At 36.7% G+C, this 20,097-nt stretch overlaps 1 protein-coding gene across 13 annotated transcripts in view; it reads right to left on the bottom strand.

The window, feature by feature from the left end:
- CYRIB (CYFIP related Rac1 interactor B) overlaps positions 1–20,097 on the bottom strand; it is a 196,069-nt gene that overhangs the window by 10,129 nt on the left and 165,843 nt on the right. For all 13 annotated transcript variants that reach the window (XM_072603069.1, XM_072603077.1, XM_072603075.1 and 10 more), the window contains 3 exons: positions 10,734–10,839; positions 7,714–7,850; positions 6,252–6,329 (listed from right to left, as the gene is read on the bottom strand). In XM_072603069.1, the coding sequence (XP_072459170.1) occupies positions 6,252–6,329; positions 7,714–7,850; positions 10,734–10,839 (321 nt within the window). The remainder of the gene's footprint in view (positions 1–6,251; positions 6,330–7,713; positions 7,851–10,733; positions 10,840–20,097) is intronic.

Raw genomic sequence — 20,097 nt, 5'->3', positions numbered from 1 at the left:
CACTAAGTTTTAATGCAATCTAAAACTGTATTAACTTTCCTGTCTGACACATCACACTACTGATTCATAATGATGTTTAAGTCCACTAAAAACCCCTTATCTTTTTTGGATGAAGTGCTGATTCTAGCCATGTTTCCCTGGAAGCTCATTCTACCTCTGGACTAAACCTACTCACTTGCTACATGGTCCATTCACCTCCACAGAACTTTCTCTACTACCCACCCTCCTCCTACCCCAGCTCCTTATTATGCTTTCCCTCAGGGCAGAAACTGTCATTCTCTACACTTTTATTTGTATTCCCAGGGCTTAGCACATTTCATGGTATTGTTGAAATGCTAAATAAATGTTTGTTAACTGACTCTCCTATTTTGTACTTATGAAGGTAATTATTTTGAACCAAAATGTAAAACTTTATACATCTATTTCTCTTAAATTTAATCTTTTTACATTTTGTCCAAAGTTCTCTAACCTGTCAGTATTATTTGGAATCCTGACTCTGACATCAAATATGTTACCAGCTTTGTGACATCTGAACTCTGTTCAAACTAATGATAAAAGTGTAAAGTGGCACAGGGTCAACTGATACACTGAACACATCTTTCAAGAACTCTTTCCAAGTTGACAATTAAATGACTACTTTCTGAATTTGTGAGTTCCAAAACTATCTAGCCCATACCAATCTATGTTTTTTAATCTCATGAAAAAACTTATCTGCAGCATTCCCATGATCAATCAGTCTAGTAACCCTGTTATTTAAAAAAAAAAAAGAAATGAAGTTAATCTGTCATTGTTCGTTTGAATTTTTGACTCTTTGAACTCAGTTTCTTTTTTCCAGATGCTCACTGTATTTTAGACAAGAAATAGTAAAGCTGATTGGCTCATGATTACAGACTTCATTCTCTTCCACTTATGGAAAATAAGGACTTTTGTATTTCCATACACTACCTCTACCATGATTACTGATAGTGGGTTAGCCATCACAACTGTCAATTTTCAGTTCCTTAGAATATATATGACGGTAACATTTACATAGTATTTTTTTTTAATTCTTTAAATATTTTCTCATTTCTCAAAGCAGTTATAAGAATATGTATTATGTTTAACCCCATTATGCTTTAAAACATTATATAAATGATAGTTGCTAGCTATTATTATTACAGAAGAGAAAACAGATTGACAGGGATTAAGTGACCTGCCCAGCATCACACAGCAAGTAAGTGCCCAAGACAAGACTCAAACTAAAGTCTTCCAAACTCAAGATCTTCCTGATACCTACAAAAAAACAAGGGTAGCTAGCAGTACTGTTCTTATCTTTTTAGCTATCCTAGTTGTCAATTCGCCATTTTTATCAGGTCCTTTCCAGTCCAAAGATTCACTCTTTTGAAATGAAAACAAGAGATGATGATGCTGATAACTAGAAATCACATACCACTGTAAGATTTGTAAAGTGCCTTACATATATCATCCCATTTATTATAATGCTATGAATGAGGCACTGCATTTTACAGATGAGAGCTGAGGTATTCTGCCTTTTCTGTGCTTTTGTTATCATCTCATCCACCTCAAGACATAGTTCTATCTATCACATTTTCTTTGGATTTTTCTCTTTTCCCCAACCTAACCAAAAAAACTCTTTTTGTTAGCATACTTTACACTTTCAGCTCATCTCAGGCCAATTGTTCAAGATGCTATTCTTAGAGGAATGTATTCATCTATCACCTACATTTGTTTCCATCTTCTGTTTGTATCTCGTTCCACTACGTTTCAGTGATACCTGTGTGGTCATATTTGGCCCCTTGTGTTAAGACTTCTACTTCATCTTGCTTGTTACTCATCCTTCATACCTTAGTCATATGAGGCCATGGGTTTTTGTTACTGGTCCCTTTCTTGAATTTTTTTGCCTCTAAATTTCTGGGTGCTTCTCCTATTGTTTCTAAATCCCTAATGCTCCATGTTATCTAGCTTGGTGGATATACATAAGCAGTTTTCTCCATACTTCCTTTCAGTTTAAAGCTTTCTCATTAGATTTGCAAGATTACAAGAAAATGCTCTCATCAACTCTTATTGGGCGTATTTCATCCATGGTCAATACTTTAAACAGAGGTCTATAAATTCAAATTCTTTTCTCAGAATATTTTATCAACTTTCACATCACAAATCTGACTTTCCTTTTTGGAATTCTTGTCTTCAATGGACAGGAATAATGGAATCAATAACTATGCCCCTAAACTTTTCTATGTTTTTGCACAAGATGGAAAATTTTAGTGTTTATAGATTCGTTCTGGAAATTTCCTTTGTGGCCAAGTAAATCCTCAGAAATCAATTCATTTGACAAACCAACAGTCAATCCACTTGGCAAGTACAGCAAGGATTTTGTTATATCTTATGCTCCAGTAAGAGTATGCCCGTCTATGGTTAATAGTCTGTCAAATAGGTGGATGATCAATATACCTGAGAGGACAATCAAATACAACTATCCATCTCTATTTCCTTACTGGACAAACTCTCTTCTGACAGCACACAGAGACACTCCTGGTTAGAAGGAAGAGAGCTACTTTCTCTTCAAAAAGACTTTTAGGTATGTTTCACAGCTCCAAGTGATCCTTTTTCATCCCCTTTCTCCTATCTTCCAACTTGCTCATACAGGTCAGAATTCTCCTCTACTTCTTGAGATACTTGCTCTTTTTTTGCTGTCACATTGAAGCTCTTCAGGTTTTATAAAGGAATACTTCATTCTCTATGGTAATTTAGAGAGTAGAGAAGTACTCCTTTAGCCCCTTTGTCTATTCTTATAGTATGAAAACTACATTTAGAAGACATAAAACAATCTCCTGGAAGTGGCAAGATACAATACATTCAGTGTATGATGTGTACTCACTCTACTTTCCATACCTAAACTTCGTATCCTTAATCACTATCTTTCTTGCTATCAACTCCCTTGGAAAACTACTGCAACAAACGGGTAGTGGGGTTCCTACAATTATCACTCAGTTTTCTTTCCCTTCTTCTAACTACTTATACTTTATATTATCTCTCCATCTTCACCCCCTTTGCTCATCCTTACTTCTCTCTCCTCTACCTTTACCTGTTCCTCCACCCTTCACTTTCCTGTCTTCTACCTCCCGTGTCCTTCATCTGTCCTTTTCTTCACCTTAACATCCTCCACCTCCTCCTTTATCCTTCACCTTCCTTCCCTTCCTCCTAGAACAGAAAATGATGTGTACCCTGACCAAGTACATCCATCAATCTTGAAAACAATTTAGTTTGTTGAAAATAACTATACTTGCTGACCTGGTTAAAACTGATCAAAAACTAGTATCACACTTATATAACTGTGTATTTGGGGAAAGAAATTAGCTTGATTTTGTATTCCTTTCTGTTACATCACAATTACCAATAAAATTAATTCTTTTCTAAAACATATTATAAAACTGTTATCATCAATTTGGCACTCTCGGCCTTTACAGCAACTGTCCTCCATGCCCAGAAGGCTCTCTCCTCAGCTCCACCTCCTGGATTCCCTAGCTTCTTTCAGGTCTCAGTTAAAATCCCACCTTCTTCAAGAAGCCTTTTTCCCTGGTGCTTCTCAATGCTAGTGCCTTTCCTCTGAGATGATTTCCAACTTAACCTGTAAATATATTGTTCTACTTAAGTTGTTTGCATGCTGTCTCTGCTATTAGATCAAGAGCTCCTTGAGTAAAGGGGGTGTTCTTGCCTTTATTCTCACCCCCAGAGCTTAGCAAACTGCCTGGCACACAGAAAGCATGGGATGCTTTGTTCAATAGCCTTCACTTTCTCACTCTGTGACTTCATCAGGCCTCATGCCAACCAACACTCTCTCTATGCCGATGACTGCCTAATCTAAATACCCAACCTAGCATTTCTCCTGAGCTCCAATTCCATATCACCAATTACTTCTCTGACATTACCAGCTGGATGTTCTGTGGACATCTCAAACTCAAGAAATCCAAAACAGAATTAATTATTTTTTCCCACAAATATACTGTTCTTCCAAACTCTCCTATTTCTATCACAGACCCCACACTATCCTTCTAGTCTTCCAGGTTCATAACCTCAGCACTATTGATTCCTTATTCTCCTCTCACCCAATATATCCAATTCAGTTACTAGATCATGTTTCCTCTAATCTCCCTAACAACACTTGCATAAGACCACCTCTCTCCACTTACTGGTCACACCCTGGTTCAGGCTCTTAGTCTAGAGACTATCTGCCCTCCTAAGTAGTCCTCTTGCCTCAAATCTTTCTCCACTCTAATCCATAATCCATATAGTTGCCAATGTGATTTTCCCAAAACATAGGTCTAACCTTGTAATTTCCTTAATTTTAAATTTCTATGTCTCCCTATTGCTTTAAGAATCAACTATAAAGTCCTCTTTTTTAGCTTTATAAGCCTTTTGCAACCTAGCCCTAACTTACCTTTTGTCAAGAGGCAATCACATCACAAAACTTATGTGAAAATCAGGTTTATTACAGAGAAATGAACATGTATACATTAAAATTCATACGAAAGTTAGCATATTTTTGATGCAGGACAAAGGAAGGAGATCCCAGGAAGGGGCGTGGCATGGGAGGGGGAAAAGTTCAATAAAAATGGGGGGGGGAAAACTCCAGAAGGAGAGGGGAAAACTGATGGCAAAAACAACATTCTTTTCCCTTTGAGAACTGCTAGGCTATGAGGATAGGATGGTCTGCCTATCTACAGGGTTCCAGCTGCACAAGCTAATTTCCCAGCCTTGCACAGACTGCCTGGCACCTGTTTTGATTCCCAAGGACGCACGGAGTCTAGTTTAGGATGCAAACAACAAATTATGTCAATGGTGGGTGTGGGGGGGAGAGAGAAGGAGAAGTTTGGTCCTCAGGGCCTCCTGTAGGTTCTGGAAAATACGGCCACTCACAAAGACAATTTCAGGGAACCCCTTAACAGTTCTTAACACTTTCCAGCCTTATTTTAGACTGCTTTCTTTCCTGTGACTATAGAGTCTAGTCAAACTGGTCTTCTTGCACATTACTCATCTTCATGTCTGGAATGCCATTTTCACTTTACCTTTTACAATCATTTGTTTCCTTCAAGACCCAGTTCAAGTACCACATTCTACATGAAACTGTCTTGATCTCCCCAACTCACAGAGTCTTCTCCCCAAAATTCACTTGTATTTATTTTGTACATTTTCTACAGGTACTCATTCATATGTATTTTGTCATTTCTTACAGAAATTAAACATCTTCTGAGCAAGGACTGTTTCATTCTTGCTTTTATATCTTTAGCACCTAGTAGAGGTGCTAGTAGAGTTCCCAGAACATAGGAGGTACTTAATATTAACAAATGTTTGCTGACTGATTATAAATTTATACTGGACATTCAGTGCTGCTCTGGAATCCTTTATTTCTCACTTAATCTCCTTTTCACACTCTCTACATAATAAACATCTGGTTCTCTGTCTCTCACTCCTAAATCCACATATATGTGTGTACATATATACATAGAAAGAAAGATACATTTACATATATACATGTCATACATCCCTGCCCTGGTAGTTTAGTAAAACATAACCTTGACAGGAAAAACTGTCACATTTTCATTTTTGGATCCAGCCTAGTTTTTGAATGGTTGTCCTTCATTCTCAAAGAGGACGAAAATGACATCAAAATGTTAGAGTCAAGTTACAGAGTATCTTATTCTTCTAGTTATATAAAATAGTGTTATTTAGTTCCTATAGCTGGAGAAGGTTATACACAAGAACTAAAATGAAAAATTGGTAACTGGCCAGAGAGAAGGCATATACCATGTCATTTTCTAAATTAGTGTTAATGAAGGTGAACTGAGAGCCCCTAGTCTGCCTTAACCCCACCAGTATTGTTCTCTCTTCCCATGTCAGTCTGTCTCAGTAAGTTCTAAAACTGTAACACAGATGTGGTTACTGATCCCTTTCTACATAATTTGTAAGAATTTTTAGTAGATAAAATGAAATAGCTGAGAGTTTCTCAAAACAGAAGTGCTATATTAACAGAAAATCATATTATTCTTACTATTGTAGTATTAATAAAATTCCAAATTGTGGGAACCAAGGGGAATAGCAGATGGATGTTAGGTCCTAGACACAACAGACCATGTTTAGTGTGTCCTTCCTCTCACCACAGCTATTGCTGTTCATAACTACGATCATGATTAAAAGCCTTATTAGAAAAAAAACATAGTCCCTCTAATGCTGTTTTCCAAGTAGGAACTTACTGGAACATTATTGATCCTCATACGACTCAGTGTTCTTCTGTAATAGCTGAAATCATTCTGTATAGCAGGATTTGTCATCTAAAATACAGAGTTACATTAATAAACACATGTGACTGTATTCATATAGCAAGTGTTAACCTAATGATTTACTGTAAAGTTACTGGATAACTTGTGATAAATACAATTTATTCCATCTAAATTCAACACATCTAAATTTTCCCTCCAAAATCTTTATACATAAAATAATATAAATTTAGGCAATCTTCTAGTCAAAAATCCCCCATTGTCCCATAATTTCACACAGATTACTGAGAACTTTTGTAAAACTGATTTATCTTCTGATAGCAGATACATATGCACATCAGATCTCCCTACCCTCCAATATAATTTCCTCTGTCCTTTAAAGACCTTTACACAATCTTGCTCTGGTCTACTGATTCAGATTTACTAAACATTTTCTCTCTTCATGCGCTCTATTTTCCAACCAAGATAGTTCACTTGCTGTCCCTTACAGCTGACACTCCATCTTTAATCTCTGTGTCTTTCCCACCTCACTGCCAACTCTTAGAATCCTTAATTTCTTTCTAGTGCAACTCCCTAGATGAGGCTTACTCTGAATCCTTAAGTTGCTAATCTCCTTTCTCCCCCCAGCCCTCCCACCCGAATTTACTTTGTGTGTGTGTGTGTGTGTCTATGTGTATCTGTGTGCACAGGTACAGTGTGCACAGGTACACACATGCTATTTATCTGTTTATAATGTATTCCATCAATAGAATATAAACTTTTTAAATGTAGGAGCCACTTTATTTTTTGTTTCTCCAACACCTAGTACAGTAGGTACTTAATAAATGCTTGCAAGACAAAGTTTGCAATACCGCAGGGAATTTAAGTTGGGCAAAGAGGCCTTGATTCAGGAAATCTGGATTCTAATCTTTCCTTTGAAAATACTGGCTGTATGACCCCAGTCAAGTAAATTAACTTCTCAGTGGTTAGACAACATTCTAAGGCAAGTTGCCAAATAGTTGCTGAGGTACATTGGTAGAAGGAGTTTCCTCACAGGAAGCTACCTACACCAATGAAATCACGTAAGAATGAAAAAATGAAAGAAAGCATACTTACAGATACACATACATACCCTCCCCAATATATTCATGAAAAAATATAACCCAATTTTGCAAATGACAAAATATATTAAAGTTAAATGAAAAAGCTATGTGAATTAATAATTGTTCACACATTTCTATCAGAAGTACTACCAAAATTTTATCAGTCTTTTTTTTTTTAAATTTAGGTTCATTCCTGTCTGTTTACTATAATTTCCTTTACATTCAATTCCAAGATTCATAACAAAAATTAATTAAAATATTCCCCTTAAAAATGCAATTATTTGTGCATCTGCAGACTTTCTCTATCAATGAAATAACTATTAATTAACAACATTCACAAAAAGAAAAAACTCTACCTTGAGTTCATCAAATCGGAGTGTGAAATGAAGAATCTCTGCAAACTGTTTAGCAAGAGCCTGCTCTCGCTCTAGGTGCTGTGTTGGAGAATATGGGGTACTTGTCAAGGCTCCCAGAAGACCTCTCAATGCTGCCTCTTAAAAAATTAAAAAATGGAAAGTTCTTTGTATTCCTTTGACATTTATCAACTAAAAATATAATCTACAATAGTGTTTTAACAATTCTTCCCCTGTCCAAGATTTTAAACACATATCAGCAGTAAAGATAAAATATTAGTGTAAAATTTTTTTAAATGAGAAGTATTAATCTTAAAATAAGAAATTTTTGTTTTCAATCTAAAAAATTTCAATCACAAATGGAACATTTCCACATTTCAAAAACAGAATGAGTGAATTTAACTTTTGAAATGTTGTACATTTAATAACTCGAAGAAAACATTAAACATGCTGACTAAAATATATCTACATAAAGTGAAGCTTATTTCAAAGTAATTCTTTAAAAACAAAACCTAAAACATGTACTTTATATTGAGCGTTCTTTCTTCAATAACGTCTATACAAACTGAAATAAACATTACAAATTTTAGTTTAGGTAGTAATTTGTCTCAGTCTAAAGTATTTCAAGTTCTCCAAGATAAATTCTACAAAAATATTTTCATGAGGAAGTTGTGCACATTGGTATGGAAAGACTTAGATAATAAGCTTCTTAGACAATACAATGTCACCTATTTTCTTTTACTATCAAAAACTGTTTTCTTTCAACTATTTAATGTAAGGAAAAGATAGCTTTTCTTTATCAACTTTTTTTTTCTCTTTAGAAATGGATTCACTCTGAAGTATTCCATGAATGAAGAGGTATGTTATAAACACATAAATTAACTTAAAGTGCTATGCTTTTAGAACATCATATTAATAAATATCACAGCCTTTTCCTCTACAAAGTTAAATAATAAGTATCAAAATACTGATTTACCTTTACTGCTACACATATCTTATCTAAACAAAGACCTAAAATCAATTAACTAGATCAGAGATAAAAGGAAAATCAAGAATTTATTGTTTTGACCAGACCTGTGATTTCATATGTGTAGGCCATTCTAAGTAAAGAATGATACTAATACAAGTGGGCACGTTTTCTGCAACTTACAGTTTTAGAAAGCTGACTGGTGTACTGAGAGATTAAATGGCTTGCCTAGGGTCACACAGCCAATATATATCAGAGGCAGGACTAGAACACAGTTCTTCCTGACTCCAAGGTAGCTCTCTACAAACTATACCATGTTTCCTCACTAAAGAACTTACTACCATAATTAATTCAAATCATATCGATAAATGGCAACTGCAGAATTATAGAAGACAGAATGCTATTATCCAATGACACCTACTTTGTAAAGTAATAAAGTCTGGAATTATTTAGTTCACAGTGCATTGATTAATAAATTTCCTACTAAGACCCACAAACTGTATTTTAAAATTTAACAGCCATGAATATCAGCCCTTGCCCACTGGCCAGGAGACTTAGAAAAAATGCTTAGTTTGGGGACAGAGCAATTAAAGGAATGCCCTATCCCTGCTAGAAATGTCCATTTCAAACACAGTTGCTTCCTAAACACTTTACTGATGAAGTTGAACAAAGTAGGATTCCTGTTAAGAGCAACACCCAGTTCTGTAATTCTTAATTTCAAATAGAAAACATGGAGTCCCATAATGCTTAATTCATTATTGATTGATTGACTCCAGATGCCAAGTTGAAGGCATCTAAAGGCATACTTTGTGTCTGAATGGCAACTAAGCCAAATTTAAGTAGGATAGCATCAACAAGAGTTTGAAATGTCTGAAGTTAGAACTTGATGATATGTAACAATCAAAGACTTAGTAAACACGTATTTTGGTACTGAAAATACTAGAGATTGAAAAAATCCTAGAGATATAATGTGAATTAGGTTTATATTTTAAGAGCAAATGATGTAAAATGACAATACTTTAAAGCTCAGGAAAATATCATTTTACCATTCTTGTTAGTATAGACAAAAAGATAACATTTACATCCATTTTCTACCTTCACTATTATTCTATTTTTATACAACATTTCAATATACTGCTATATAGTATAAAAGACTAGTAAATTCTCCAATCTTCTGAACTGAAATAATTTTTTAAATGGCATTTCATATACAATGTATAATTCATTCATTGTGGCTTCTATCATTTAAAATGTGCATATGCATTAAATGCTTTTAATCTTTCTATTCTCTCTCATTTATATAGTTACTTCTTCAAAATTATATCCTTATTATCCAAGAAAATAAATGGTCAACTGCCTCCAAATAGAAAAGGATTTCAAAGAAAATAACTCATGTATCATGATATGCATTCAATGCCAGTTTATCTTTTTTGACCTTTGTTAGACTAATATAATCTGATATTACCATAATGGAAGATGAAGTAGCAACATGTGAGAGAGGAATCAAAAAGAATTTTCTCTCCTCCCCCTACTAATCCCTGGCAATTCCTTTTTATAATGTAGAGCAAGACAAAAAATGTCTCAGTTTTAGAATCCCAATCTATGGCATAATCCAGTATGCTTGGACTAACCTCAGAAATTATTTTGACATAAAATTTAGACTATCTGGAGTCATAAAAAGTCCAGTTCCCATACACGGAAGAACTGCAATAATCTGGCAGAAAAGGGTGACATTATGCTACGAACTCGCCACAATAGAACCTCTTTAGCTTCCTTATAATTAAGGTTATGTCTTGTTAGAACAATTAAGGTTAAGCCTAGCTAGAAGAACTAAGAATAGAGTTCCTGTGCAAATCACACATTTCCATCAGCGTTTCAAGAAAACTAGTAATTAAGAAAGGTGGGAGCTGATAAGAGTACATCGTATTTAAAATTCCTTAATATGAAAATTTAGACGAAACTGTTAACCTCAACTTTAAGCACTCCATTTAACATCTTTAGTAATAACTATTTTCCTTATTAGCCTACTTTTATGTTTACCATATTTTCAACTTACCTAACCTCTGAGAAAATTCATAAAATTTCTTTAGTTTGCCTACTAGTGGAATAACTGCACCCCATGCTTTCTCTTGCAACTTCTCATCAGCCGGATGTTGTATTGCCTTCAAAATTTAAAACAAAATAGATAAAAGTTAAATTTTTTAAAAAAATACAATTGTGCAGTCTTTCTTTTAGTAGAAAGTACTTTATAAAACAACTCTTGGAGCAACTCAAAAATTCTTCACTCTTCTTTCTCAACAGAAGTTTTTTGCTTGTGAAGTATATGCAATATGGCTCAAATTGCTCAAGAAAAAAAATGTTTGCTGATTTGTTTCAAACTGACACTAAACTCCACCAACGCTGAATCCAATACAATTTCCTCACATCATATCACTTTCATTTTTAAAAATCTATCAATTACACTGAAAATTTTATTTGCTATTACATTGCTACAAAGTAACACATCTTCCTTAACATATATTTCAATAACGTATCATACATACATAACTGCATGAGCATCTTTAACTTCATTTGTTCATCCACTTGTAATGCAAGATATAAAAGGTCTAGACTCTTCTAAATTGATCACAAAGATCTTTAGGCATTTGGGCCATTCTCCTTCCCCCTTATTATCTGCAAGTGGATTCATTCAAAGTTTTACATATGATCTGCTAAGCATCATTTCAACAATAAGAAAAGCTAAAGGTAGCACCAATGTTCTTTTCTGGAATAAGCAAATCTATACTTAGGCTTATATAAGGTAAATAATCCTTTAGGTGTCATATACTGTGTTATGAGCAAAGTCTACCTTTACTCATCAAGAGGAAATAAGTATTTTTAGAAAAAGTTTGTCTTGTTTTGCCAATTTATTCTTCGTGCATATTTCTAAGAGGCAATTTCAATATATTAGGGCTCATGCTTGATTTTGTTTAATTGTTTTTCAGACATATTCACTTCTTTGTGAACTCATTTAGATTTTCTTGGTTAAGACACTGGAGTGGTTTTCCATTTCTTTCTCCATTTCATTTTTACAGATGAAGAAACTGAGACAAACAGCGTTAAGTGACTTGTTCAGAAATCACATAGCTAATAAGTGCTTGAGGCTGGATCTAAATTCAGGAAAAGGAGTATTTCTGACTGCAGGCCAAGCACTCTATCCAATGAACCACCTAGCTACCCAGGGATCATATTAGATGCAGATAAATTATTCATACAAAAATATAAGCACAGCAGTCTTTCCCAATCATCGTGCAAATTGCTGCAGAATGATTTTCCTTGTATACAGTAACTAACCATGCCATATCCCTATCCAATCAACTCAAGAGGTTCTCTATTACCTCTAGGATGAAATATGAAACTCCTCAGCTTAGCTTTTAAAACCCTTCACAACCTGACTCTGACCTACCTTTCTAACTCAATGAATATCACTCTTCTACTCTGCTCCAGTCAAACTGGCCTTCTTCACCTCTTTATCTTCGCAACGGATAAACCCCAGTGCAGGTAATGCGCTGCCTCTGTACCTGTTTCATAAAATCCTTCTCTTCCTTCAGGATGCAACTCAAGCACCATCTTCTATGTGAAATCTTTCCTCATCTCCATTAGCGTTTGTACCTTTCATCCCAAGCTACTTTATCTTTAACTAACTTACATTAATTTGCATTTTTACTTTATACTTATTATGTGTACATATATACTTAATAAGTACCCATACTTGCCTATTAGAATTCAAGCTTTCAAGGAGCAATTCACTGCTTTTGCATCCCCAGAGACTAGCAGAGGTGCTTGGCACTTAGCAGACTCTTAATAAAGGTTCGTTAATTGATTGATCAATAATAAGAGTACTTGTGAACATAAAATGAATCACATTTTTCTGGATTTGGACTTCTTTCTTTGTGATTCTGCTACTTAAACTGTGTATATTATCTCTGCTTGTCCTAATTCAGCTACACCAGTAGATTTTCTTTTCAAACCAGATTAATTCTACTTTTAAAAAATAACAAAAAAGGCAATTATTTAAATTCAATTGTTGAAAATTTCAAATTACTATCTATAACAGTTCTTGAATTGTTTCAGTTCTCTAAAAGTTGCAAGCTTCTTGGATTTACATTTAACAAGATGATTCCACTAAAGTATATAATAGAATTTGATGGCACTTTTCACTTCTACATAAAAGCTGTTTTATATAAAGTGTTTTCAAACTACATGTTCAAATGTAGCAAACAGTGTGACACTTAGAGTCATTTGCATAATAAGTTTACATAATTGATGACAAAACAGTGGTAGACTGTGCCCACACTGAAATCTAACAAAAGCCAACAATCTGATCTCATTAGCAGGTACTATACTGAATAATCATTATACTGCATTCACTGTTTATTGTGAATTTATTTATTGTTTTGGCTTCTCAATTAAGTACAAAAGATTCGAACTATTAGGTTTTGCTTAACTCAAAGATGAATGTAATAGTGCTAAGATTTTGTGCTTGTGATGAAAGTATCTCATCTTGCAACTGCAAGAAAAAAGAATGTTCTGACAAGAAAATGCAGAATGTTTTGTCAATTCTTCAAAAGCAGGTGGGAGCAATGTCATGGAGAGTTTAAAGATTAAGCAGAGGATTTTACATGTTATCCTAGAAACAAAAGGAGATTCCCTGAAGAAAAGAATGGTATGGTAGACTTGTGTTTTACAAGTATCAGTTGGCAGATCTATGATCTCTTCCTTGTCACTGATTTCTTCCCAATGGTACATAAAAATGTTTGTCTCATCAATCCTAAAACCATTCTTCCACCTTTAAGCCTATCCAGATACTAACCCATCTCTCTCATCCTTCAATGTCCTCATTACCACCATTACAAGAACTTTCTTACTGCTTTTACTGAGTCCCCTTCAATACATCCTTTTTACTGCTGCTATAAGATTAGAAATTGAGAGCTCAAAGGAACCTTAGAGAACAATCAGTGAAAAAGGTCCAGAAAAATAGTGACTTGTTTAAGACCACATGATCAAATGACTACTCCTTACCAAGGCTAACTCCCTCTAACCCGTTCAAATGATCCTATTTCATCCTGTCTCCAACAGCCTGTCCCTTTTGTCATCCCCACTTTTTCAGTTATTTTTAATCTCTCCCTCTCTACTGGCTCATTTTCTACTGCCTACAAACATGCCCACCTTTCCCTCATCCTAAAAAAAAATCTTTATTTGATCCTTCCATCTTCTCTATCATCCTATATCTCTTCTGCACCTTATAGCTAAACTCCTAAAAAGGCCACTAAAGTAGATGCCTCCACTTTCTCTCCTCTTACTGTCCTCTTAACCCTTAATAATCTGTCTCCTCAGCATATCATTCCACCAAAACTGCTCTTTCCAAAGTTACTAATGATCTCTTAGCTGGCAAATCCAATGGCCTTTAACCAATTCTCATTCTTGTTGACCTCTGTCTGCAGCCTTTGACACTATTGATCACTCTCTCCTTGATATTCTCTTCTCTCTGGATTTTCTTCTAACCATAGATGGTTCTGAACTGGGCCCTCTTCTCCCTCTATGCTACTTTACTTTGGTGATTTCATCAACTCCCATGGATTCAGTTACCATCTCTAAGCTCATGATTCTTCAGTTCTACCTATCCTGCCCCAAACTCTCCAACTGCCTTTCAGACATCTTGAACTGGATATCCAATAGAAATTTTAAATTCAATATGTTCAAAACAGAATTATCTTTCCCTCAAACCCTCCACCCCTTCTACCTTCCCTATTACTATAGAGAACAACACCATCCTGCCAGTACCTCAGGCTCACAACCTAGGAGTCATCCTGGATTCCTCACTATCTTTCACCCCCATATCCAAGCTGTTGCCTGTCAATTTCACCTCTGCAACATCTCTCCAACATGTCCCCTTCTCTCCTCTGACACTGTCACCATTCTAAAACATTTCCTCACCACCTTACTCCTAGATTTTTCAAGAGACTGCGAGTGGGTCCATCGACTTCAAGTCTCTCCCCATTCCAATCTATCCTTCATTCAGCCACTGAAGTGATTTTCCTAAAGCACAGGTCCAATCATGTCATTCTTTCTCTACTCAATAAACTCCAGTGACTCTCTACTACCTCTAGGATCAAAGAGAAATTTCCATTTGGCATTCAAAGTCCTTCATCACCTAGCCTCCCGCTCCTACCTTCCTAGTCTTTCTACACCTTTATTCCCTCTGCCATGTACTCTCTGATCCAGTTATAATAAGCTCCTGTCTCTCAGCCCCCACAGAGTGAAGGGATCAGACAGCTGGTCAGAAGGAGATTACAGAGGACCTTTTGCTGACTCGAGATGCAGGGCTTGGTTGCATTGCCAATACACTACTCCAGTCCTGGGGCAAGGGGGCAAAGCAGCACTTAGCACACCTGGGCATGCAACCACAGCATACCAGGGCCCAGATCACAGTTTCCGGGGAGAGAGTGCTTGTGGTTGTTCACAGATTAGAGCGCAGGCCACAAGAGCGGTGACTACACCTCCCCCAAGATCACACCACCTTGAAAGAACTGAAAACTTGTATGCCCCAGAACCAGTTCTGAAAAAAAGCAGTACAAAAAAACCTGACGCTTGGGACACTGTCCCCATCACCCCAGGAGTACAGCTCAACTTTAATATCAAGTTAAAAGTCAAGAAATAGGCTGAGAAAATGAGCGAACAATAACAATATTTAAAAGGCCCTGACCACAGAAAGTTACTATCCTGGCAGGGAAGATCGAAATACAAAATGAGAAAAAGACAACAAAGTCAAAACTTTCACATTCAAAGCCCCAAAGAAAAATGTGAATTAATCTCAGGCCCAAAAATAATTCCTGGAAAAGCTCAAGACTTTTAAAAATCAAATGAGAGAGGTAGAGGAAACACTGGGGAAAGGAATGAAAGTGATAAAAGAAAATGATGAAAAAAGAGTCAACAACAGCTTAGGTACAAAAAATACTGAAGAAAGTAACTTTAGAAATCAACTATGCCAAAATGGTAAAAGAGGCACAAAAATCCACTGAAAAGAACAACTTAAAAAGCAGAACTGACCAAACTGGAGAAGAGCAACAGAAATTCAGTGAAGAGAACTCCTTAAAAAGCAGAACTGGGCAAATGGAAAAAAAGATGTTCAAAAGTTCAATGAAGAAAATATTTTCTCAAAATTATAATTGGGAAAATAGAAACTAATGACTAGATGACACATCAAGAAACACTCAAATCAAAAGAATGAAGAAATAGAAAGAAAATATGAAATATCTCATTGGAAAAATGACTGACTTAGAAAATAGAGCTAGGAAAAATAATTTAAGAATTAAAGCCAAGATCACAGGGAAAAGCCTACACATCATCTTTCCAGAAATTATCAAAGAAAACTGCCCTGACATCCTAAGATTAGAGGGTAAAATAGAAACTGAAAGAATCCACTGATCACTTTGTGAAAGAGATACCAAAATAAAAACTCCAGGGAGTATTACAGCCAAATTCCAGAGCTCCAGCTGTAGGAAAAAGTATTGCAAGTAGCCAAAAAGAAACAATTAAAATATCATGGTACCACAGGATACCACAAGATTTAGTAGCTTCTACATTAAAAGATCAGGACTTGGAATATGATACTCCACAGTACAAAGGCACTAGGATTAAAACCAAGAATCACTTAGGTCAACAAAGCAGAGTATAATCCTTCATGGGGAAAAAAAAATGGACATTTAATGAAAAAAAGAACTTTCAAAAATTCCTGATGAAAAGACCAAAGCTGAACAGAAAATGTGACTTTCACATACAAGACTCAAGAGAAGCATAAAGGAAAGAGACACCATAAGGGATTCAATAAGATGACACCTGTAACTCCTAAGAACTTTCTCATCATTACGGCAGTTAAAAGGAATATACATAGACAGAAGGTATGGGTAAGCTGATTAAAATGGGATGAGATGTAAAAAAATAAAATTAAGGAGAAAAAGGGATAAATATAATGGGATATCTAAAAAAAACTAAGAGGTGAGAAAGAGGGATGCAATGGGAGAAGGAAGAGGTAGAATGGGGTAAATTATCTCACATAAAAAAGATGCAAAAGAGCTTTTACTTAGTAGAGTGGATGGTGGGGAGTATGGGTTAACAGACAATGCTTGAAAGTTACTCTCAAAAGAACGGACTCAAAGAGGGAATAACATAAACACTCAGTTAGGCATAGCAATTTTATCTTACCCTATAAAGAAATAGGAAAGAAGGTAGGGAGTAGGGACCCAATAGAAGGGAAGGCAGATTGAAGGAACTGTTGGTCTGAAGCAAAACACTGTGAGGAAGGACAAAGTAAAAGGAGAAACAGACAGAAAAAGATAAATGAGAAAAATAGGATGGAGTAAAACACATAGTAATTGTAACTGTGGAAAAATTTTTACATCTGGTTTCTCTGATAAAGGAACCATTTCTCAAATATATAGAGAACTGAGTCAAATTTATAAGAATACAAGTCACTCCCAAATTGACAAACAGCCAAAGGATATGTAAAGTCAGTTTTCAGAAGAAGAAAATAAAGCTATCTAAAGTCAGATGAAAAAATGCTCTAAATATCTGCTTAGAGAAATGCAAATTAAAACAGCTCTGAGCTACTGCCTCACACCTATCACTTTGGGTAATGATAGAAAAGAAAAATGACAGATGTTGCAGAGGATGTGGGAAAACGGGAACACTAAAGCATGGTTGATGGAGTTGTGGACTAATTCAACCATTCTGGAGAGTAATGTGGAATTATGCCCAAGGGGGTATTAAACTATGTATACCCTATGACCCTACCACTACTAGGTTTGTATCCTAAAGAGATTTTTTTAAAGGGGATGGGGGAGAAGAGGAAGAAAAGGATCTGTATGAACAAAAATATTTATATTAGCTCTTTTTGTGGTGGCAATGAAATGGAAATGGGAGACAAGGGGAGAAATACCCATCAACAGGGGAATGGCTGAACAAGTTGTGGTATATGATTGTGATAGAATACTACTGTGCTTTAAGAAATGATGAACGGGGGGCAGAGGAGGGTGCAGAGCCAAAATGGTGGAGTAGAAAGATGCATATATACTAGCTCTTTCCCCACAGGCCATAAAATACCTGTAAAGAAAGACTCTTGATAAATTCTGGAGCAGCAGAAGCCACAGAACAACAGAGTGGAGGAGATTTCCAGCCCAGGGTGACCTGGAAGGCCAAGGGAAAAGTTTGTCACACAGAAGGCAGAGCAGAGCCCAGCCAAGCCTTGGCTATGCATCTCAGCTCTGGGAGGAGGACACGAACAGGCTTCAGGGGCAGAATCCCCAGTCGCACTAGCAGTGGTTCACAGATCCCTCAACCCACAGGCACCAAAGGTCAGTGAAAGGGTTTTTTCAGCAGGCCAATAAGGGAGAAGGGCCTTCCCATAGCTCCAGGCTCAGATAGTGGCCACATTGGGCAGGTGGCAGCAGCTTCCACAGCAGCCCCTGCAGCAGCTTCCACAGCAGCCCCTACAGCAGCCTGCATCCATTGTTGGATCGTAAAACCCCTGGGGGAACTGAGCAACTGGCTCTTACCTCAGCCCTGTGTAGAGGCCCTGCTCTCATCTAATACTCCGGAGGAATTTGAACACCTGATCTTTACCTCACACTGAATGGCAGCCTTGCCCCTGAAGCTTATCTGAATCTCAGCCCCCAGTGCTGTCTTGGTGGAACTGGAGGACAGGTGGTTGTGAAGAGGAATTACTATTACTCAGGTTCTTGGCACAAAAATTTCTACTTGCTCCCACACCAGTGTACACACTTGACTGTACCACCTTGGAGGAACTGAGATCTTACAGACCCCTAGAGTATACCCTACTCTTGACAAAGGACCCAAAGTCAATTAACTGGTTGGGAAAATGCGCAAAAAAGGGGGGAAAAAAATAAGACTATATAAGGTTACTTTCTTGGTGAACAGATATCTTCTCCCATCCTTTCTGATGTGGAAAAACAATGCTTACCATCAGGGAAAGACATAAAAGTCAAGGCTTCTGTATCGCAAACATCCAAAATAAATATTCAATGGGCTCAGGCCATGGAAGAGTTCAAAAAGGATTTTGAAAATCAAGTAAGAGAGGTGGAGGAAAAATTGGGAAGAGAAATGAGAGAGATGCAAAAAAATCATGAAAAGCGTGTCAACAACTTGCTAAAGGAGACCCCAAAAAAATGCTGAAGAAAATAACACCTTGAAAAATAGGCTAACTCAATTGGCAAAAGAGATTCAAAAAGCCAATGAGGAGAAGAATACTTTAAAAAGCAGAATCAGTCAAATGGAAAAGGAGGTTCAAAAGCTCACTGAAGAAAATAGTTCTTTCAAAATTAGAATGGTACAGATGGAGGCTAATGACTTTATGAGAAACCAAGAAATCACAAAACAAAAACAAAAGAATGAAAAAAATGAAAGATAATGTGAAATATCTCATTGTTGAAAAACAACTGACCTGGAAATAGATTCAGGAGAGACAATTTAAAAATTATGGGACTACCTGAAAGCCATGATCAAAAAAAGAGCCTAGACATCATCTTTCATGAAATTATCAAGGAAAACTGCCCTGAGATTCTAGAACCAGGGGGCAAAATAAATATTGAAAGAATTCACCAGTCACCTCCTGAAAGAGATCCAAAGAGAGAAACTCCTAGGAACATTGTAGCCAAATTCTAGAGTTCCAAGGTCAAGGAGAAAATATTGTAAGCAGCTAGAAAGAAACAATTTGAGTATTGTGGAAATACAATCAGGATAACACAAGATCTAGCAGCTTCTACAATAAGGGATCTAAGGGCAAGGAATAGGATATTCCAGAAGTCAAAGGAACTAGGACTAAAACCAAGAATCACCAACCCAGTAAAACTGAGTATAATACTACAGGGGAAAAAATGGTTATTCAATGAAATAGAGGACTTTCAAGCATTCTTGATGAAAAGACCAGAGCTGAAAAGAAAATCTGACTTTCAAACACAAGAATCAAGAGAAGCATGGGGGGGCAGAGCCAAGATGGCGGAGTAGAAAGACGCACATACGCTACCTCTGAACCCACTGCCCATAAAATATCTGTAAAGAAAGAACCACCGGCGAATTCTGGAGCAGCAAAAGCCACAGAACAATCTCTGGATATTTCTGCTCCAGAGAGCCTGGAAACCTCTCGCAAAAGGTCCCTCGCGCCGCGGACCCGGAGCAGAGCCCAACCCTGCCTCAGCGGCGCAGCGCAGAAAGGAGCGGATCCAAGCAGGCTTCACGGACGGGATCTCCAGCGGCCGCACGCGTCCCCCACCCACAGGTGACAAGGGTCGGTGAGAGGGTCTCTTCGGCGGGTCGAGAAGGGTGTGGGGTGCCCCCATAACTCAGGCCCCCTCGGGAGGCACCAA

This window comes from Notamacropus eugenii, chromosome 4, assembly GCF_028372415.1.
Source record: "Notamacropus eugenii isolate mMacEug1 chromosome 4, mMacEug1.pri_v2, whole genome shotgun sequence".
Taxonomy (NCBI): domain Eukaryota; kingdom Metazoa; phylum Chordata; class Mammalia; order Diprotodontia; family Macropodidae; genus Notamacropus; species Notamacropus eugenii.
Note: the sequence above shows the minus strand (reverse complement) of the source record. Positions and strands in the feature narration are given on the sequence as shown.